The sequence below is a fragment of the Argentina silus genome, assembly GCF_951799395.1.
Source record: "Argentina silus genome assembly, chromosome: Y".
NCBI lineage: Eukaryota > Metazoa > Chordata > Actinopteri > Argentiniformes > Argentinidae > Argentina > Argentina silus.
Window position 1 is genome coordinate 51,207,660 of NC_139654.1, and position 22,500 is coordinate 51,230,159.

General features: G+C 43.3%; 2 protein-coding genes across 4 annotated transcripts in view; one reads left to right on the forward strand and one right to left on the reverse strand.

The window, feature by feature from the left end:
- Window positions 1-7,446, reverse strand: part of tmc6b (transmembrane channel-like 6b) — a 23,208-nt gene extending 15,762 nt beyond the window's left edge. The window contains exon 1 of the mRNA XM_083696987.1: window positions 7,403-7,446. Coding sequence (XP_083553113.1) covers window positions 7,403-7,422 — 20 coding nt within the window. The 5' untranslated portion in view covers window positions 7,423-7,446. The remainder of the gene's footprint in view (window positions 1-7,402) is intronic.
- Window positions 7,447-7,691: 245 nt separating this feature from the next.
- Window positions 7,692-22,458, forward strand: tmc8 (transmembrane channel-like 8). Of its 3 annotated transcripts, XM_083696671.1 has the most exons (16): window positions 7,692-7,969; window positions 9,325-9,553; window positions 9,798-9,946; window positions 10,278-10,412; window positions 10,629-10,681; window positions 11,133-11,272; window positions 11,994-12,141; window positions 13,516-13,689; window positions 14,037-14,188; window positions 14,894-14,963; window positions 15,312-15,409; window positions 16,519-16,705; window positions 17,107-17,237; window positions 21,219-21,374; window positions 21,602-21,680; window positions 21,844-22,458. In XM_083696671.1, exons 1-16 carry the CDS (start codon window positions 7,921-7,923, stop codon window positions 21,937-21,939), a joined length of 2,046 nt encoding a protein of 681 aa, XP_083552797.1. In that variant the 5' UTR covers window positions 7,692-7,920; the 3' UTR covers window positions 21,940-22,458. The 3 variants fall into 3 exon arrangements, 1 of the variants encoding a protein (XP_083552797.1); XR_014554965.1 differs by lacking the exon at window positions 15,312-15,409 and having other exon boundaries at window positions 21,844-21,906; XR_014554966.1 differs by lacking the exon at window positions 21,844-22,458 and having other exon boundaries at window positions 21,253-21,374.
- The last annotated feature ends 42 nt before the right edge of the window (window positions 22,459-22,500 follow it).

Genomic DNA, 22,500 nt, shown 5'->3' on the forward strand with positions numbered 1-22,500 from the left:
ACACACGCACAATTTTTACGAGGAAAAGACACACACACACACACACACACACACAGTCACACAGTCACACAGATAACAAAAAGAACAACATCAACAGCTAAGCCTGTCAGACAGGTCTGCTTTGCGTTGTAAATGAGTGGGGGCAGAGCCAGGGTGATCCAACAGTGACATCATCACTGTGAGAAGACAGTGTTTGACCACTGACTGGCCATGTGACTATGATGAATGGTGAAGCCCTTGCCATTGTCATCATAGAATTCTGTGGTCTCAAATCTTTCTGACTGCATGAGCTCTAGAATGAATATTCATGAAGGATGTGACAGAATCAGTCCATTGTCAGAAGGCTTTGGACTGCATCACAGGAGGTTACGAGTGTGTGTGTGCGTGTGCGTGTGTAAATATAAACTACCTCAGAGCGTGGGACAAGCCAGGCATTTCCTGTTTTCTCGTTTAGAAACATGTCTCAAACGATGTACAGGACTTATGTTTGTAATGTCATTACAGAGAGGTGGAGTGTTTACAATACAGGCTAATTAACAACAGATTTGAGGCCTGAACAAAACATCCTCAATAGGAGAATAGATGATGACAAAAACAACAACAATGTGTTAAAGATGAGGCCTACTCTTCACTGGCCCTCCATTATTCAAGTGTGTACAGTATGTGTGTGTAGAGCTGAAATATCTGTGTGTGTGTGTGTGTGTGTTGTTTATGTAAGATGTGAATGAATATCCTTGTGTGAGTGCGAGAACAAAGGCCTTTGTGACGCTGAGAGTCTTGGGTGGATTTCTTTCTGTCTTTATTTTTTGGGGGGAGGTTCTGGCACAGAACTTCTCCATTATGGCATCATAACAGGCAGCGGAGAGGGCAGCTTTGCCTCTGAGCCCATGTCCACGAAATGAGAATGGATTCAGCTCTCCGTCTCCCTCCCTCCCTCCCCTCCCTCTCTTGGCATACTGCCAGGTTCCATGATCTTATCACAGAGGCCCAGGATAAAGAGCTGACACTCACAGACAGACTCACAGACAGACTCACAGACAGACACACAGACAGACACACAGACAGACACACATTCTGTTCACTGTTAGGCACTGACTAAGTGTACATGATGACCTTTAGGATCAAAGCCAAGAGGAAGCCACAACAACAGCCTTTTGCTCCCCAGCGATCTTACAGCGGGTTTACAGCTGATATGCACAATTTGACGTGACAATGTGACTTGTGGCAAGTCCGTGGCTGAAATGGCACCGTGACAGCCTGGCTTTAGGGCCGTTTATGACACGGCCAAGCAGCAACCTGAACACCAGACGAGTGTAAACACAAACGTACAAATCTACAAACTATCTAGAAACTCCACTAGGCCTATAGGACAACATTCCTGAATTTGAGAGGGTTCATTGGTTGTGAGAACGGTTTGGCCCCTCTACGTCGTGTGTGTGTGTGTGTGTGTGTGTGTGTGTGTGTGGGGGGGGGGTCAGGCTCAGACACTGTCAGGCAAAGTTTCATGTGTTGTTCTTGGGGGACTCTGGGGGAGCAGGATATGAAGGAAACAAACCCTGAACATCATACTCCCAGAGTCAGAGGGCGTCTGTCCTCCTGCCAGACAAAGCAGAGGTGGCTCTGCTCAGCGTTGAGCTCATCAGCTTGGCTCTAGAAGAGGATGGGGGTGGAGACTGGACAGTGGGACGCATGTTCTACATCATTGTACATCAAGAGTTGAAGCCTCTTTATGGTTTCATCATTTTTGGGAAGCCTGTTTTCAGTATGTGCTCCTTTTGTAAGATGGATCATTAAAGATGGGCCCTCTTTGGTGGTGCCCCCGGGGGCACCATAGGCATCAGTGGAGGCAGGTGGCGGTAGAAATCAGAGGACGGGCTCATTGTAATGCGTGGAACAGAATGAGAAATGGTATCAAACAAACACGTTTCATAATGAGCCACCTACCTCCACCAGCCTCCAACGCTTGTTCCCTTTTTAAACATCTAAATAAAGGCCAAGGCAACAGCGGCTTTTCAAAACACCACGATTTGATTTGGCTGCTACAGTCTGTCCCAGAGCATTTTGCAATCCGTCCCTTTTCGCCAACTAGTCTCCATTTCTCCATATAACAAATGTAGGCCTAATGGAGGATAATGACAAACAGATTTACTGCTAGGTCACTAGAGAGCAGATTCAAGAGAGAGAGAGAGAGAGAGAGAGAGAGAGAATGGTGAGGCTGAGGCTATGAAGTCACTCTGGAGCTGATTAACGGGGCATTTGAAATGTACACAGGCATAAGAGACATGAGAGGGAGATGGGGAGGGAGAGGGAGAAGAGTGGGGCAAAAGGAGGGTCAAGGGTGTGTGTCTTTGGGGGTGGAGGGTTGAGCTTAGGGGGTCCACAAAGAATGTTGTCTGACAGATTTTAACGGCTGTCTGATAATCAGCTGTTCATTGTGGAAACAAAGTGGGAAAATGAGGAACACTTCCAGTTACAAGAGACCAGGGGAGGGGCACACTGTAATGCATGGAATGAAATGAGCAGATCCTCCGATTTCTACCTCCACCAGCCTCCCCCGCAAGAGACTCCCGGGAAGAATCTGTCAGTGCAATGAAGCTATGGGAGAGATTAGGGGTTCAGACAGACAGACAGGCAGCTGGTAGGCAGGCAGGCAGGCAGGCAGACAGACAGACAGACAGACAGGCAGAAAGACAGGAAGGCAGGCATGCAGAAACAGAGAGATAGGGAGCCAACATGTTAAAATATATTTAACTTCTGTAAATATGAGAGACAGAGAGAGAGAGAGAGAGAGACGCAAGATAGATTAGGACGAGGTGAGAGAACTGAAATGTAAAAGCTGTAGTCAGCTGTCGTTAGGCCCAAGGGGAAAAGGCAAAAACAATAAAACTTGGTGCAACCAACAACTCAGACCTAAATTACACTTCACTGCAACTTCAACTTTACTCTCCTTTACTTTACTCAATGTATTTAACAGGGACATTGATCAACATTTCCACAAAAGCATACAAACATGATAACATCAAATATGACAGACTAAAGCAGACGGCAAGCAACACAGGACAGAGCCTTTGCACTAGACAGCCAAAAAGCACCACCGCACCACAGACACCACAGACCACTGCTGAGCTAATGACAGTAAGGGTACGTTGCCCCAGATAACGGTCTCAGCCTTAGCGATAACATGACAAGCTCCCAAAAGCACTAAAAAAGAAAAAAACATACACAAACTACGTAGTCCTTTGACTGACGTGGTGGTTAGGCAGTTTTAGGCAGTAACTTTGAGTGGGTAAGTGTAAGTTGTCGGGGGAAGGCATTAGCAAACTAATAGCACTTTTATCAAAATGGTCTCAACGCTGACTCAAGTTTGGGTTGGAAGTCTGTGTTCAGACAGACAGTCAGACAGAGACAGACAGAGAGTCAGACAGAGAGTCAGACAGAGAGTCAGTCAGACAGACAGACAGACAGACAGCTGGTTTAATGTTTAGCTGGTAACTACTAGTGTGTAGACTCACGTTTCCTATGCCTGGCCTGGACTGGGACATATACCCCACTGCCACCTCTGCACCATAGGATCCTTTGATCCGATCTCCCTTAGAGCTACTCTCTCTGTTACCACTCAGCTCAGATTGTTGGGGAATCCTGTCCTCTATACAGGTGGATGCTCCTTTCTGACTGAGTGTTCTTACAACAACAACAACAACAACGTTTGCCAATCAATCGTCAATCAACTGTTTGGAGACAACACACATGCACATCCCCAGGGGGAACAGAGCTCAGTGCTCAGTGATCAGCCATCGTCAGGCATCCCTGGAGGAGTTAGAGGTCAGGCGCCTTGCTCTAGGGTACAACGGCAGCTTAGATATGTTGCCAGCAACCCTCCAGTCACCAGCTCACAACCGGCTCACTCCTAGGGTGGGGATCGAACCAGCAACCTACTGACCTACAACTGACTCTGTGTGTGTGTGTGTGTGTGTGTGTGTGTGTGTGTGTGTGTGTGTGTGTGTGTGTGTGTGTTTTCTGTTTGTCATGTGCTCTAAAATTGGTCGATGCAATTTCCCATTGGGCTCACTTGCACGGTTTACAGCACAATTCAGAACATCACATGGACACTGAGTGTCATTTTGAAAACAAAAACAAGACAAGAAGAGGGTTCCTAAATTCAGTTCTAGTTAGTTTAGCCTCTTCGATAGCCTAGTGTTCCACATACTGTACTAAATTCAGTTTCCACCAATAAAACAAACACATCAGACCAGACGAACCAAAGCTTTAACAGCTTCTGTGCCTATTCCTTCGCTCCGGTACAAAGTCTTTATGTGTGAATACATTGAGCAACCACAACTTTGTTACTTTACCGCAGCTTGCCTATGTTGTTGATTCTTTGCAACATTGTACTATTTGAAACGACAGAGCGTCAAGAATATTTGGCCTTTGAAAAGTGTCAATAAAAGGCAAGCTAATCAACAAATAACAGCCATTTGCTCGCTCACTCACCCCCTTCGAAACTTGTCAAACCCGTTCAAGTAGAAACCTGCCGCGGAGTCCTGCTGCAGCTCACTGCAAAATATTTCTGCATGGGTAACTAGGCAGCGGGGACTACCATTGTCACTCCGGGTGGCGGCGAGATCGTTCAACGAATGCACTGACACTTTGTAACAGACAACAGTTCACTTTTAGCGAAGAACGAATCAAAAGAGTCATTTCACTGTGACACATTTTTTTCTGATACACTAAACCGCCTTTGTGAGAGGATAGTTTCAATGTTGCCAACGCATGTCCCCCTAAATAAAGTTTTCACCGAATGGTACGTTCTTATTCTTTGCTCGAAATCCTTCTCCCAACGGTTGTGTTCACACAGGATTCCACAGCCGGTGCTGTCTGTAAGGTTCCTTAGGATGTCATTAACAATTGCTCGTATTAGGCCAACTGTAGCCTTGCAAAAACACATTTGTATAAAACAATAACAAGAGAGAGATCTATGACTCCTATGATATTGGCAAATAGTTAGATTTTTAGAATAGATTTTTTCTAATGATTGTCTTGACCTGAGTGATATACAGTGCCCTGCGTAAGCAGTGAAGCATTTTGTCTTCTTTTGGCTCTACACTCCAAATGTTTGGACTTGAAATCAAACAATTATTAGGAGGTTAAAGTAGATATTCTCAGCTTTTATTTGATGGTATTTGTGTACATATTGGTTTCACCATTCAGAAATGACAACGCATGTTATGCACAGTCCTCCTATTTCAGCCTACCCAAAAGTGATGGGAAATTGGTTTGACAGGTGTTTCTGGTTCATTAGGTGTATTCTGTCACATCATTTGTGCAGGCAAGAGAGCTGTCAATGTCTAGTATTGATTCTACGCTTTGTGTTTGTCTTTGGAGTCAGCTATTGACGTCTGTCAACATGAGGACCAAAGAGATGTCAATGAAAGTCAAGGAAGCCATTATGAGGCTGAAATATCAGAAAGAATCAATCGGAAGCATAGCCAAAACCTTAAACATACCAAATCAACATTAAAAGGAAAGAAAGCACTGGTGAGTTCAGAAATTGCAAACGGCCTGGTAAGCCAAGGAAGACTTCTACAGTGGATAACCGAAGAATGCTCACCATGATTAAGAAAAAAACCAAATTAACTGTCCCAAAGATCAGGAACACTCTCCATGAGGTAGGCATAAATGTGTCAGAGACTACCATCCACAGAAGACTTCACCAGCAGAACTACAGAAGCTTCACTGCAATGTGTTAACCTCTAGTTAGCCTCAAAAACAGGATGGCCTTCTGGAAAAAGGTATTGTGGACAGATGAGACAAAGTGATGGCAAAAGTAACGTGTGGAGAAAAAAAGGAATTGCCCAATATCCACAGCATACCACCTCATCTGTAAAATATGGTGTTATGGCTTGGGCGTGTATGGCTTCCACTAGAACTGGTTAACTTGTCTTAATTGATGATGTAACTGTTGACTGCAGCAGCAGGATAAATTCTGAAGTGTACAGAAGCATCTTGTCTCCCCAAGTACAAGCAAATGCCTCCAAACTCATTGGACGGCAAGACAATGACCCCAAACATACTGCCATAGCAACTAGGGAGTTTTTCAAGGCCAAAAAGTGGAAAGTTGCAGACTGGCCAATTCATTTCATTTGCTGAAGAGGAGAGGACAAACAACAACTGAAGATGGCTGCAGTACAGGCCTGGCAGAGCATGACCAGAGAATATACCCAGCGTCTGGTGGGGTCAATGGGTCGCAGACTTCAAGCCGTTATTGCATGCAAAGGATTGTCAACCAAATACTAAACATGAGTGCTTAATTTGGACATTTGATAAATCTGTCTGATAACTTTTGGGTACTCAAAATAGGGGGACTATGCATAAAAAGTGTCTGATTGATGAAACCAATATGTATACAAATACCATCAAATAAAAGCTGAGAATATCTACTTTAACGTCATAGTAATTGTCTGATTTTAAATCCAAAGTTTTGGCGTGTAGAACCAAAAGGAGAAAGAATGCAGCACTGATTCTATACCACTGTGCTTTTTATTGTCAAGGTGTGTCAGCATGGTGAAACTTCTATTGCGCAACATGCTGCCTTTGCTATAAAGTAGTCTACCAATCAAACAGGATATTCACAGAGCCTTTATAGCACACATTACATATCAAAAAACTAAATCATTGAGATGTGAGGAAAAGAGGGGGAAATGAAGGAGGACAAAATTACCTGTAGGCCTATGAGTCGCTCAGGTGAATGCTCCTATTCCTTGGATAAGAAAAGTTATGTGACATGGCCAGCAGATTCTCTCTCTCTCTCTCTCTCTCTCTCTCTGACTCACCTGGACATGGCCGCACCTACAGTATCAATTCAGAGACCTCTGGGAAATGTATGTCTTAGAGAATGACGGAATGGAAAACATAAGGGTACTGTAGCTCAAGACCAATCTTGCTCGAGTTCAGATAAATAACGCCTATAGCCTTATTGGGCAACTGTTTGCATGATAGGAGGATTTCACAAGCAGTGTTTTGTAATCATATCACTGCATGTACACTGCACCATCAGCTTGCCTCCCACATGAAATGAAAGCTAGCTAAAGAAGATTGTGTGGTTGAGTAGGTGGTAAATGCATGGGAACATTTCTATGCAGTTCTCCCCCAAATTCTCAGTAATCAACTGTTTCAGAATTACTGATACCCACAATTGTTCAGACACAACCACAAGCACGCACATACACACACACACACACACACACACACACACACACACACACACACACACACACACACACACACACACACACACACACAGTGCTTGCTTTACTTTGTGTGTGTGTGTGTGTGTGTGTGCATGCCTGTCTATTGTTTGTCTATGCATGCATATGCTCCTGAACCCTACACCTTGACCACTCACCTGCATAGGACCCTCTCCATCCCCCACCTCCCCTCTCTCCAGTCCAGCCAGGTCTGGGGGGAATGTGTGCATGTGGGGAGTCTGTGTGTATGTGTATAAGTGTGTGTGTATGTGTACGCTTCTTCTCACATTGGCCTCGCTGCCCTCAAAGATTCAGCAACTCGCAACATTACACCCTTCTCTTTCCTGTCACATGACTTCCTGAAAGCGGCTGTATTGAGGTGAGTCTAGCTATGGTGTAAGTGCAGGTCTAGGATCAGTTTTACCTGCTGACATTCTGACCTTCAGCATCGGTGAGGAACATCCACCACCTTGACCAGTGCTCGACTAGTAACGTCTACTGGGAGGGGGGAGTGGATCTGAGGCTTGGGGTGGAGAGGAGCGTCTGATGAGGAACTGTAAACTTCAACGGACTGTTTGCAATCATCGCCTAAGTTTGAGTGTGTGTGTGTGTGTGTGTGTTTGTGTGTGTGAGTGAAAGCGAATCCAGTTGCACATCTGCGATGCCCAGATGAAAGATGGAGGGCAAGGAGCACAACACGGTCAGCTTTATGAGGCTCGTATCAGGTAAGACAATTGTGTGTGAGTGTGTATGTGTGTGTGTATGGCTCCCTCTTGTCCTTTGTGGAACCATTTCTCGGGAAGAGAAGAGATTGCTCCTGCACCAGTATTCACACACACACACACACACACACACACACACACACACATACACACACACACACACACACACACACACACACACACACATACACACACCCTTATACTTCCTCTTCTCAAAACATTTGTTTCTGTGATCTATCTTCACTATGTCGTTACTTGTGCTTCCTGTTTAGCTAAAGTGATGTACAGGCTAAGTGTGACCAGGGGTGACTTCCCCTGAAGCTTTATAGTTACAGTGCCTTCGAAAAGTATTAAGACCCCTTCACTTTTTCCACATTTTGTTGTGTTATAGACTCAATTTAAAATGGATTAAATTAAAAGAATGTGCCATCAATCCACACACAATACCCCAGAATGACAAAGCAAAAACAGGTTTTTAGAAATTTCAGTAAATTTATTAAAACTGAAATACAGAAATACCTCATGTACATAAGTATTCAGACCCTTTGCTATGACGCTCTTAAATTGAGCTAAAATGCAAAAATGTCATCAACAAATCACTCAATAAGTTGAATTGAGTCCATCTTAACGCAAGGATAATAGTTATTGTAATTTTGGAATTAATATCATTGTTTTTATAGGGTGTCTGATTTGCATAGGAATCAATTACACACTGTGTAGATTAGAATGTCACTACCAACTCAGTGTATATAGTTTTATAATGTGGTAATTTACTGTATTTCTTTCAACAATCCAAGCAAGCCCTTACCACTTACCTAATTTGCTGAATTTCATGAGTTCATACACAAAGGATTAAGCATAGATTTTAAACAGTAGAATTGTTACTCTCTCCCTGCTTTTGGGGCTGGGTTGTTGAGAGAAATAACATTAGCTACAAAGATTTCGGGGGAATGCCCCCCAGGTCACTTCTCTGTAAGTGACAACAAACTGAAAGCAGAGTTGTATTGAGCTGTGTCAGATATGTGGATGTTCTCTCACATTGCTTACACACACATATGGTTTTGCATGGTCCTCACTGGGATGTTACGAAGTGAGAAGGGTTGCTTTCAATCCAAGATACTATCCTTTTTTGTTCTACCTCTCCATTGTCCCAATCTTTCCAACCCCCCAGTACAGAGGCTACAGTCATGGTTTCTCCTGTCTCCTCATTCTCATAGTCTCTATCCCACCTTCACTCTTTCACTCCCTCTATTTCTCCCCATTCACTCTCTCTCATTCTTTCTATACCTACCTCATCCTTCATCCCCATCTTTTACTATTTCTCTTTTACTATTTCTCTCCCCCCCCCCCCCATATAGAGGAGAGCTATGATTCATCCGTGTTTGAGGACTCGTGTGAGTACTACCAGACTGAGATCTTCGACCAGCTCCCCAGCTCCAAGGGCAGCAGGCAGGGGGACTGGGGGGCCGCAGAGGCCCCTGGAGGAGAGAAGCAACACCATGCCCAGGCCGGAGCGTCCAGGGACAAGGCCTCTACCCAGTCCCTGAGGAACATGCCTATGTGTATACAAGGGAAGAGGGGGGCCAGGTGAGAGAGAGAGACTGAGAGAGAGAGAGAGAGAGAAGGGGTTCTATGTGGATCAAACCCCTTCTCTCTCTCTCTCTCTCTCACTCACTCACTCACTCACTCACTCACTCACACACACACACACACACACACACACACACATACTTTCAAAAGCATGCATAGACATGCATAGAATATTCTCACACACAACATTTTTTTATTCTATTAGCTTACACTATGTGTTGTCTCCCGATCTGTCAATCAGGGACAGGAGGAAGCTGGAGCAGTGTAGGATTGGCTGCGCAGCATCGTGGAGGCAGGGCCAGAATATTGCAAGGAGGAGACTATGGGAGCAGATGGGAGGAGCTATCTCAGGCCTGCTGCCTTGGAGACACACCCTCCACACCATCGAAGGTGAGAGAGACGTGTGTGTGTGTATGTGTGTGAGCGTGTGCATGTGTGTGTGTGTGTGTGTGTGTAACAGAAGGAGAGAAAAAGAGAGAGAGACAGAGACAGAAGGTTCATGATGAAGAGAGATGCACAGCATGTGAACTAGTGTGGAGGACAAGACTGAAACATGAGGACAAAGCATTATCTTTCTACCAGAGAATACAGTTCTGGAATTGCAAAAACAAATGTCAATTGTTCAAGACCGTACAACGTGCAAGGGAACAGCATTTCTCCACTGTATGGTCTCTTTAGAAACAGTGTAACACCCTGTATCCTGTCCTCCGTGTCCCTCCAGGTAGATTTGGTGTAGGTGTGAAGGCCTACTTTGTGTTCCTGAGGTATCTGGTTTACCTCAACCTGCTCCACTGTCTGATCATAGGCTCTGCCATACTGGGACCCCTGGCACTGTATGGTAGGGGTAATACCAGTGGTGAGTGAGCACTGAGTTAGCAACTGCTAATGACCCAGAAAATACTGTGAGCAAATCTCAAATTACACCCTATTCCATTCACCATCTCTATGTTTTGTACAAGCCCCACTTGAGTTGTATGTTCATTGTTTGTGTGTATCTCTTGAAAAATACATTCCACCCTAATGGGACTAGGTCAGTACCATAGATAAATACATTCATAAATTATTCTTGCAGAATCATTGAGCTTCAGAGGCAACGACTCAGTTTTGGACTTCTTCCTCGGCTCGGTGAGTATGTGTGTGTGTGTGTGTGTGTGTGTGTGTGTGTGTGTGTGTGTGTGTGTGTGTGCATGTTGTGCATTTTTGTGTGCTTGCGTGCAAAAAACATACTGTAAGGGTATTCATTTTGAAATCTACTATCAGTATTGCACTCATATAGACAATTTATTGTGTAACTTGTTGTAGAAATGTTTGCATTTGAGCTAACAATGTAAACACAGCAAAGGGGGTGAATACTCATGTATCTTCTCAGTTTTTTTTTAATAAATAATATCAGGAATGTAATTTTAATGTATTTTAATTTCAGGCTCTGAGGCAACAAAATGTGAAAATTGTGCAGAGGAATGAATACTTTTGCAAGGCACTGTATGTTTGTGTTTCAAAGAACGTCTTGGTTTACGGCAGAGTATAGGGATATGAATAACGCAAAACTCTCGCCCTCCCTCCCTCGGTCTCTCAGGGCTATCTAGAACGTTCTCCAATGTTCTATGGGTTCTACACGCGCGGTTCCCTGGACCTACAGTGCTTGAACACGCCCCTACTTTTCCTCATCACCATCCTCAGCATCCTCATCCTCAGTCTCATCATGGTGGTTCGCAGGTCAGCCCTAAACCTCAACATAACGATCAACATTTAACATTTAAACAGCATTGCAGATGTATTGTTATAAAACAATGAAGATATACTGTATTTAGGGGGTTCCAACTTGATAATGATGTAATATGTAGTCAATTGGGTTCCAACCGTGGTCACGTGCATTCCCAGACTAAGTATCTGTGCACTGAAAACTATTGTTTTTCAGCCCTGAAAAGCTCATATTCTGATGAATCATACTTAAAATATGTCGTTGACTCATCCCTCTCTTGTGTTTGTTGCTGTAGCATAAATGTGCAAAAGAGCACACGTAAAAACACAATATCAAACTTGCATCTGAAACTAATGCTTCAGAAATGCATTGCGGTCACCTGAAGAAAGTTTTGTTCATGCAATAAAACGTCTCTGATTTGTTCATGACATGGCCAGATTTACTAGGCTTGCTAACTAGCTATCTAGATTTAGATGTAGGGTTACTTGCTAGATACTCTAAACTAGCTAGATAGCTAACTTCAACAATTTCATCTATCATACAAGGCCAGGTCCCCTGATTCCTGGCCAGAGGAAAAATAGCTACACACTGGGTATAGATACACACACAATGTTGTGGCTTAACTTTCATACAACAGCTACAATGAAAAAGACAAAGTGAGAGCATAGTGACTGTGTGTTTAGAGGCTATGATAGCATATCGTTCTATCATCATATTTATATTCTCTTTTTATAGAACGGTTGTCGGCTACAAGCACACCTGGTTACTGGGCAACAAGTACAACTTCAATGTAAGCTACAAGATCTTCTGTGGGTGGGACTTCTGTATCCAGGACCCAGCTGCCGCTAAGCTCAAACACAGCTTCATCAGAAATGACCTAAAGGTTAGGGCTGGGGCCTACTTCTGTCACCCAAACCTCATCTAATCTTCTCCTTGTCATTTGTTTTAACCTCTTTTTCTTTACAGTGGTCATGCCTACTGATGAGTAAAAACATATACTGCATAGTAACCATACTATATACTATTTAGGCCATAATGTTTAGTAAAAGTGTATGCAGTAAGGTGTGTCTCCAAACACATTTCAACATACTACATTTCATTCATACTGAGAAACTGTTACTGGCCGCCTTCCTTGCTTGCTCCATTGAATTGTGGGACTAAATTCAGAAAGGATTTCCTGAATAGTGTGCAGTGAATTCATACTACACTGAAAGGCAAATCTAGTTTGACATCCTGGCATACTCAGTTTCTTTCTAATCTTGCATCCTGAGAATGGCTGCTAAATAGCTTGCAGTATGAACATTCAGACACAGACAGTATCTCACTCTATCAATGTATACCTGTGGGGGGACATGCAGCGTTCGGCCTGTAGAGGGAGCTACAGGACCGTGGCCAGGGTTATGTCAGCGAGGCTCCGTTGCACACCTGTTGCAAATGAAGCCTCGTTGACTAAATGGTTTAAGATGTGTGTGCTGAGTGTTTTGAGGAGGCTGGAAAGCCAACGGACAAATTATTATTACTGACTTTATGAATAAACGGGACCTTTCCCTCACTACACCACTGCGTCTGCCTCTGTGTATCACGGACATTGTTACATTGGCGCCCAACCTGGGACACAGAGATGGAGGCGTTAAGCACGGCCATCAGAAAGATGGCCCTCATATTGGAACAGGAATCTTCCTCCTCCTCTCTGCCAGCAAGTCAAAGGGAATTATCAAACCAGGGATCCAAAATGTTCTTCGTGTGAGACTGGTATGTTCTCTCCTCAATTCCTTGACATTGGGGAAGAAAGGAATGTAACAATGTCCGTGATACACAGAGGCAGACGCAGTGGTGTAGTGAGGGAAAGGTCCCGTTTATTCATAAAGTCAGTAATAATAATTTGTCCGTTGGTTTTCCAGCCTCCTCAAAACACTCGGCAACTTTCCAGTCGCCGTCCTCCTGCCAAACAGAGGCACACACATCTTAAACCATTTAGTCAACGAGGCTTCATTTGCAACAGGTGTGCAACGGAGCCTCGCTGACATAACCCTGGCCACGGTCCTGTAGCTCCCTCTACAGGCCGAACGCTGCATGTCCCCCCACAATACAGTTTTTTTCTTTTCTTTTCTTCTTCGTTCTCTTTACATTCCTCTCTATCCGTGTCCCCCCCCCCCCCACACACACACAAACACCTCTCTTAGCTCAGTGTACAGTAGTTTAACCTCTTTCTTCTCCTCTCCTTTTCCTCCCATCCCACTCTCTCTCTCTCTCTCAGTTGTATCTGGAGGAGGAGAGGTTCCATCTGCGCGAAGCCCAGAGGTTGTGTGGTCAGTGGGCGCGTCTCTACCTCCTGCGCGCGGTCCTCAACTTCTTGGTTGTGGCACTTTTGGGCGGGGCCTTCTCCCTCATCTACTACGCGACTGTCACGTCTCAGAAGGAGAGCAAGAGGGTGAGTGTGGTGGCTGCACGGATTCAACCCGGGTCCCCCACACACATCAAGACTGCATTTGTCTGCTGAGCTGAAGCCAATATTCACCATACCATTTGTGAGGATGATATGCGCAGGCTGAGTGACAGTTGGGGGAATGGTTGAAGAAAGGTTTCATGTTGTCAACGACGTGTATTTCTTTTGAATTCCTCTCCCCCGCTTTTTCTCCTCCTCTCACTACTTCCTTTTGTCTCTCACTTCGCTGTCTCTCCATTTCCTTTGTCCATCTATCTGTCTCCCCTTTTCTGTCTTCCCTCTTCTACCTTTCTCTCTTCCTGTCTATCCCTCTCCTCCTCTCTCCTTCTCAGAGTGGTGACTACTGGCTCCTCACACTGTTCCTCCAGTACCTTCCACCCATTGTCATCGGCCTGGTCAACTTTGTCTTCCCACATGTCTTCCGTAAATTCTCCTCCTTCGAAGACTACTCTCTCACTACCCAGGTCAACACCACCCTTGTGAGGTCAGAGCAGAGGCAAAAAAGCTTACGCACACACACACACACACACACACACACACACACATACACACACAATAACACAAGTGCATGCTCTGCCAGAAATTGCTAAAACATTTTGATTCCGTCCGAAAAAACCTGAAGACCGTTTACTTGACCATTACTCCTTCACTCCTCCTCCATGAAAATGTGTGTTTCATGATATAGGAATTATGTTAAGTTCTGCGCAGCCCTATGCTATTTACAAGCTGGCGGAGAATGTATGTATGAATGACAGCCATTAGTGGTATGTGCCACTGAATGCATAATACAGTATGGATCATGACTCACAGGATACCTCAAATATAATATTTATTATTTATTATATTTTGTAGATTTTGAAGTACACACACACACACACACACACACACACACACACACACACACACACACACACACACACTATTTCATTCAAATAATCATCCTCATCCTCCCCCTTTTTCTCTCCTCTGCCCTCCTCCTCTTCTTTCTCCTCCTCCTTCTCTTCTTTTTCCTCCTCCTCCTCCTTTTCCTCCCCCTCCTGCTCTTCCTCCTTCTCCTCGACTTCCTCTTCCTCCTCATGCTCCTCCTCCTCTTCTTCCTCCTCATACTTTCCTCTCCTCTTCCTCCCTGTCCGCCTCCTCCTTCTCCCCTTCTTCCTCCTTCTCCTCGTCCTCCTCCTCCTCTTCTCAGGAGTATCTTCCTGAAGTTGGCCTGTCTGGGGATCTTCCTGTTCTTCCTCTTCGGAATCAAAACACAGGAAGTGAGTTGATGTTATTTCAATCTTGTCGACACTGTTGTCACCGGGGCTGCCAGCTGATTCTCTATCACCCTTTGGGAAGTCTTTCCTCCCCTAATGGAGTTGAAAACAAACAGCTGATGGAATGCTCATGCTCTTGCTCATGCTTTTACTAATCTAATATCCCTTGACAGACTTGGTTTGTTCAATGGCTATTGACAAGTGGGAGGATGTCAGAAATGGGAGGGCAGTGGGTGGGCTGTTGACTAACAGATATCACAAGCGAGCACATCCACAGACCACAGCTCTGGAATGTAAGTAAATCTCTCACACCACTGATCCGCACCATGGCTCTCTGTGTGTTTCCCACAGTGTTGGGAGAACCGCTTTGGCAGAGAGATGTACAAGCTCTCTGTGTTTGACTTTCTGGCCTCTTTCTGCAACGCCTTCTTCGTGGCCTATCCAAGAAAGTAGGTTTACTCTTTCATGTATACTCTGAGAGCGCTAATGTCACATCTAACGCATATTGCTAGACATAGGAACACAATAATGTGGCTCTGAGTCCAATGGTAAACCTGAAGTTAATTATGTTAATTAGTTAATTGTGGTTAATTAACTGAAGTTAATTATGGAGGCATCATCACTACAGGTTGAAGAGGTCAAACCATAGAGTTAAAAACAGGTGGGGAGGACTGGTAGATGGAAATTGGGGGCAGTGTCCGAGAGTGAAAGAGGGTAAGATGAAGGGTAGGGAGGGAGGGAGAGAGATCGGGAGGGAGAGAAGGAGGGAGGGAGAGAAGGAGGGAGGGAGGGAGAGTGACAGTCACATTGATGGGAAAAAAACACACAAAAAAGTACTCAAAGTACTATTTCAGTGACTGTAAGAAAAATACAGGAAAAACATATCTTGCTTAACCCTAAGATGTGGGGAAAAAGAGATTTGAATGATTATTTCAGTTTTCTTTTTTATGTTTTTTATTTGAAATATTTCACTTTGGGACATCCAAAAATAAAAGATTAAAACAACAACAAAAATCTCATGAATGGGAAAGATAGCAGGTGCCTACTCTGTGCATCTCTATGAGTGAACATTATACAGTCAATTCATAACAATACGCCATACCAAAGTGAAAAAAGGGCTTGCATTTTATGTATATATAGTATGCATTGCTGTGGATACTTCAGAGGAGCGTATCCTGTCTGCTATCCAGTGTTTGTAGATCAGACCGTGGGTTTACCCTTGTTTCTCCCTCTGAATGAAATGTTAAACCCAGGACCCAAGAATAGGATTGTTCAATTCCCAAACTAGCATCCATTACATCATGGCCACCTAATCACCCCATATTTTATAATTGACATGATCCTCTCCTCACCCCACCACTGATAGCTGATGTCTAGTGAGCTTTCTGGCGCATAATGGCTGCCATGGCATCGCCCAAGGGGGTGCTACACATTGGTAGTGATAAGGTGAATTCAACCCATTACAATGGGAGCTCTTTGGGTGTCTAAAAAAACTCTTGAGACAGTAAATGCAATCAATGATCATGTGTGTCCTGTCATCTCTGTCATGTCTCCCTAGGTGGCTGGTGGAGAGGTTCCCGTCCTGCTGCCTAGCTCGGTTGTTAGGGAAACAGCGTTTCCTGATCCCGTTCAACGTGCTGGATCTGGTGTACAGTCAGACAGTCACCTGGGTGGGGGTCTTCTACTGCCCCCTACTGCCCCTCCTGGGAACTGTCAAACTGGTGGCCATCCTTTACATCAACAAGGTACTGCAGAATGCATCCTTCCTTCTCGGGGCCCTGTTCAAATACTTTAGAATACATGCTTCCTTCTCCCCTCCCCTTGAGGTAGTGTAACTGCTAACTTACATAATAAGATTGGTGAAGCATGCTTTTCATTGTATTTCTTTCATAAATAATATCATGTCAAAGTGGTGATTTTTTCAGGAGAAGGGTGGAGAGTATTTAAACAAGGCCAGGGCAGGCACTACCCCGACCCACTCCTCTCTCTCTCTCTCTCTCTCTCTCTCTCTCTCTCTCTCTCTCTCTCAATCTCTCTCTCTCTTTCTCTCTCTCTCTCTTTCTCTCTCTCTCTCTCTGGATCCGTGTTGGTCTTTAATTGCAATAAAGGTATGGTAAACCTCCTGCCTCCCTCCCTCTCTCTCTAGTTCATCGTTCTGAGGTGCTGTGTCCCGGAGCAGAGGATGTTCCGAGCCTCCAGTTCCTCGGTTCTGTTCCACTGCATGTTACTGCTGGGCCTCCTCATGGCTGCCATCACTCTGGGCATCAACCTCAACCAGTAAGAACACAACAACACTGTGGATTCAAACACATTTCTCTGTGGGGTGTGCTGGACACTCAAATTGAAATATCATTCAAGAGTTGAAAGACACCCACAAGCTAAAAGTGTTAGGGATATTTAATGAGAAAATAATTTAACAGCAAAGTTGTTGTGGTACCGTAGATGAGGTAGAGGTATGATGGATATTGATGGAGGTTGGTTGTTTGCATTGTAGGTCATTGGTTAGTAGTGGAGGAGTTGAGGTGAGTTGAGGTGTGATCTGTCTCCTCACAAACCTCAGTTACATCAAGGAGTTGAATGAGAAGGTGTGTGTGCTGGCCCGAGTATACTGTTAGATGTTGTTCCCTGTGAATATTCTTGCTACTGTGACAGTGCGCGCAATGAGTTTGGCTGTGCAAACGTTTGATTTTCAGGTGAGGAGCACAGCTCACAAAGTAAACCGCTGCTCAATCAAACATCATATTTGGCGACATGAATCGATATTTGGGTGATCTGGAATAACTTGAAGTTCATATTTCATTCTATGACATGTCAAACAACAGAGATGCATTTTATACTCGGTCAACCTACACACCAGGGTTTGTAATTAAACATTGAGATACATTTTCTTTCTTTCAAGTAACTGTAGCTATATTGTATGTACTGGAAAGAAACACTGTGTGGTCACCTCAACTTTTTTTTTTACGACCATGCTATTTGTCAGCAGATAGAAAATCATATGAAATATGTAGAGTGACATGTCCATTGTTTTCCATAATATACATCTATCTTCACGTTCTGAGAAACACATTTCTGCAGGAGTCGCCTTTCTTTAAAACAAATATACCAATTTAACACACTTTTATAACACTGTTACTAACATGAATGACAGTTGGGAGCATAAAAGAAGTATATGTTCCACAGTTCATATATCCAGTGATATATTTCAGAAACAAATAGTTCACAAACAACATTTTTCAGAATTCCCTCCACAAACAAGCTCAATAAGCCTCCCCATGGGCATTTTAGAAAAAACTATGGTGTATTAACATTGTTTTTTGGTTGTATCGTTGTATAACAGTCAGGACGGAAAATGGTATGGTGCAGCAATGTCTAAATCCAAACATTGTACAGTATAAACGTATGTAAAAGGATGTTGATTCACATTCTTGTGCCAACCATAGAGAGACGGTGGAAAATAATTCTGGGACAAGGTTAAACGATCTGCATGTCATTATTTGAGTCATGATCCAACTTTGTAACACAGTTGCCCATTGATTCCTAACCAAAGTAAAAATTGACAGAAGCTATATGAGTACTTTCTCCATGCACTCTGATTGAATAAACACTGTTCTTTATGGCACCATTTGAGATTCAAACCCACAACCTTTTAGTTTGTAATACATGGTTCTGTCCACAATGCCACTACTCCAGTGCTGCAACACGAGTAATATGCATCAGAGAAATTAGAAACTTAGGGAAATACTTTCCTTGAGGTTTTAAAGACATTCTGTAAAACAGAGAATAGTTAGACATGTTGAACATTTGTAAGTAGAAATGGTTTTCTTGTTTCTTTCAGCATGTTCAGAACTATCTGTAACGTCCTGTCCTGTGCGTTAGTGTTGTTTGTCTTTGTTTTTGTTATTCATTTAATTAATGTGTTACTCACGTTATTTTTCGTGTCTGTCACTTCGTTATCTGCCCTATAGGCTATGTATCATGTTCATGTATAACCATTTTCTTATAACCAACTTCTTAACATTTGTGAGTCTAATGGACGTGTACAATCCATATTTTGTACTGTAATATGTATTTATATATTTATTATAAAACATAACATATGAAACAAAAATAGATATCAAGTAAATATACATTTTAGTAATGGGCGAGTAACATTAACAAGGTTAAATAATGTATACTCATACATTTTTATCACACTTTGAAGGATTAAGCTCAGTATTTAAAAGAACAGAATTATACCCCACCAACATTAGATAACTATCCAGAAAACACTGAAGCTGTTGAAATATATCTGTAGAAACGTTCTTTTTGTGCTGAAGTATCCGTTTGGTTAAGACGTTCGCGTTACATTAATATCGGACTTTTAACAATGTATTTACGTAAATAGACAACATTTGAAAAACTATTATTTTCAATTGTGAGATGGTCTGATGCTGCCAATGTTAAACGAACATTCATTTTCACCCCATGTGCAATTATGTAGCCGCGTTAGATGTTGAGCATCAAATTACAACGTCTAATTACGTGTTAATTACAACCAACATGTGACTAACCGACAACCATCAAATGTCAATCCAACATTGCAAAAGCTACTGATATCCAGCATTTGCATTTTGACGTTGAAAAACTTTCAAAAACAATAGCCTCACAACCATTGTACAACATCAGTTTGGTTAGTTTCTGACTGTTGCACAACTGTAACGCAATAAGAAAATGCCCAAGGGGTTACAACAAATCTGTTGTCTATTTGTTCTGAGTATAGATATGTATCCTTATATGCTGTACATTCCAGCAACGCTGCTTAAGTGCCTCTAAACAGATATGTATTCATTTTTGTAAATTGCCTCCCTGTCAAAGTCACATTGTGACAGACAGGTGGGGAAGTGATCGTCACTTGGCTTAAAGTGTATTTCAAGAGCAGAATTTGAAAAGGTGTCCTTCTGCAAAGTCTATTGGATTTTCAATGGGAAAATTTGCACCAGCACACTCATTCTCATTTAACTCATTAGTTACTGTACATTTAACTGTACATTTATTCCTTGCAAGATGGATAAATTAATCCAAAACATGCCAGCTACCAAGCAGCTCCCAACATGCTCCCGTATTGTCAGAGGAACAGTTGGAGGTGATATGGGAGCTGTGATGTCATTTATAGCTTATCTCAGTCAGGGACATCATGCACCCAGTATTTCCGAGGAGGCTTTTCCTGCCATCTAGAGCCATAATCATGCCTAATTCAAATAGCTAGCTAACTTTACAAAATTGCTAGGTGGCTAGTATTACAAAGAAAAAACTAAACATTTTTGTTTTATTTATTCATTAAGAGGGAAGTAAAAGGCTATATAGCTCGATCAAAGTCATTTACAAACATATCTCCTGCCACTGGCACCTAAAATCAAAATAAATGCTGTGTGTCACACTACACTCTCTCTCCTCCTCTGTATCTGACTAGCTGACTGAGTTTTTATAAATAATTCTGATAAAAAGTGAGCTTAAAAATAAAGTTCAAGAATTAACTTATCAGAAAAATGTTAAAACAGGTATAATCTGAGGGGTGATGTGCCTTTGTGCCCCTATGGGCATGACGCCTCTGCTCTCAGTGTCATGGGAAACAACAAATACAAAAATAAAAAATAGGTTGAGATTCAGATCATAATCTACTTATTGCCTCCCCCCATCTACCCCCAACCAATGTTCCCTCTAATTTTTCATGTGTCTGGGCATACACACAAGCTCCCTGAGCACACTGAGGACCACTGTGAGCAACAATCAAAAATGCTGCGCTACGCAGCAACTGGCGGCAAATTCAAATGTGCGTAACGCAGCAACCGGCGGTAGATGCCAACCGGCGGTAGGCACAAATGGGTTAACTCCGCCGCATTGTTGTTAGCTAGCTAACCTGGGACATATGCAAGCACTATCAATGCTATGATTGGCTGCGTAGCGTCAGTAAACCGTATCGTATCATTGGCTGGACACCTGTCACTCACTGTGTTACATTGAAAAATGGTACAAAAAACACATTATTGGTCTAATTAATTAGATTAGATTAGGTCTAATATTAGATATTAATTAATACGTTTATGGTGAATTTTATTTTATGCGCTGCATAGATTTTCTTGTGCGCTGAGAATGTGCGAGCAGTGCGCGATTGCGCAGGCGCACAGCTTAGAGGGAACATTGCCCCCAACCCCTTCTTTTTCTGCCTCTCTCCTCACCCCTTATTCCACTCCCCCACCCCCCCCACCTCCCCCCCAGATTCCGCCCTTCGTTGTCCTGTGGTCCATTCCAGGGCAGCAAGACTGTGTTTGCTGTGACAGATGTGTGTGTGGACAGTCTTCCCAGCCCCGCTCAGACCACCCTCCGTTACCTGGCGTCTGAAGCCTTCGCCATGCCCCTCATACTGGCACAAATGTAGGTGCTGCACACACACACACACACACACACACACACACACACACACACACACACACACACACATGCCGATAGTCTTAGATATCTTTCCTTCCCCCTGTCTCCTTTTCTTCACAACCACTGATAGGTGCAATAACAGATCCTGTAGGTTTACACCATATTGCTGAGGGGTTGTTGTGTTCTGTGCTGTGTTCAAGCCTTTCCATCCTCTCTTCCCATGTCACCAGTATCCTCCTGACCTCCTATGTATCGCGGAGACGAGCTAACTGCAAGACCATGGAGAGACTGAAGGAGATGCTGGTTATCGTAAGGCACCTAAGACAGTTACAAATAGTACCCAAAGACACCTCTTGTTATTTTTGGCATAAAACATTCCATTTATTTGTGTGTGTGTGTTTGTGTGTGTGTGTGTGTGTGTGGGGGGGGGGGGGGGGGGGGGGTTGTGTGTTTGTGTGTTTCCCCCATCCAGTGCAGCTCTGATAAGCGTTTTCTGGTGAAGCAGCACTTCATGTTGGTCAAACGTCAGAAGAAGACCCTACAGGCCCCTGCAACAGGCACTAAGTAGGACAGGCCTGTTGCTCAGTGGAAGGACCCCCCAGTGTTTACCTTCCATGCTGGGGAGGGCTGTTGACATTTGATGAATTCCATTAGCATTTTAGGCACATACCATATATTGTTATATGGGATGGTTTGTGTTGCTACCGTAATAGCATTCTCATATACTGTATTCATAAAACATAAGGTGTTTCTATCCATTTTAATTTGCAATGCAATGGTAGCCTAATAATAATGTTCACTGGCCATAATACAGTTGTTTATCTTGCGCCTGTACACTGGTCTTTATTGTGTGTCTTAGAAAAGCACTATATATAAGTCCAGTGTCATCATCTATATAAGTCCAGTGTCATCATCATTATTATTATCTATTGTCTATAACACGCTTTTGAATTCAACCTGATACTTTTATTTTGTCTTTTGTCTTTTAGAACAAATTAATGTTGGATGTGGATGGATGTGATGTGTTTTACAGGATTAACATTTCTGTCGTTTGTGTCATTCATTAATAAAATGAACCTTACACGTCTGTGGTTGAGTATGTTCTTACTAAGGGGTTTCATCATGGTGG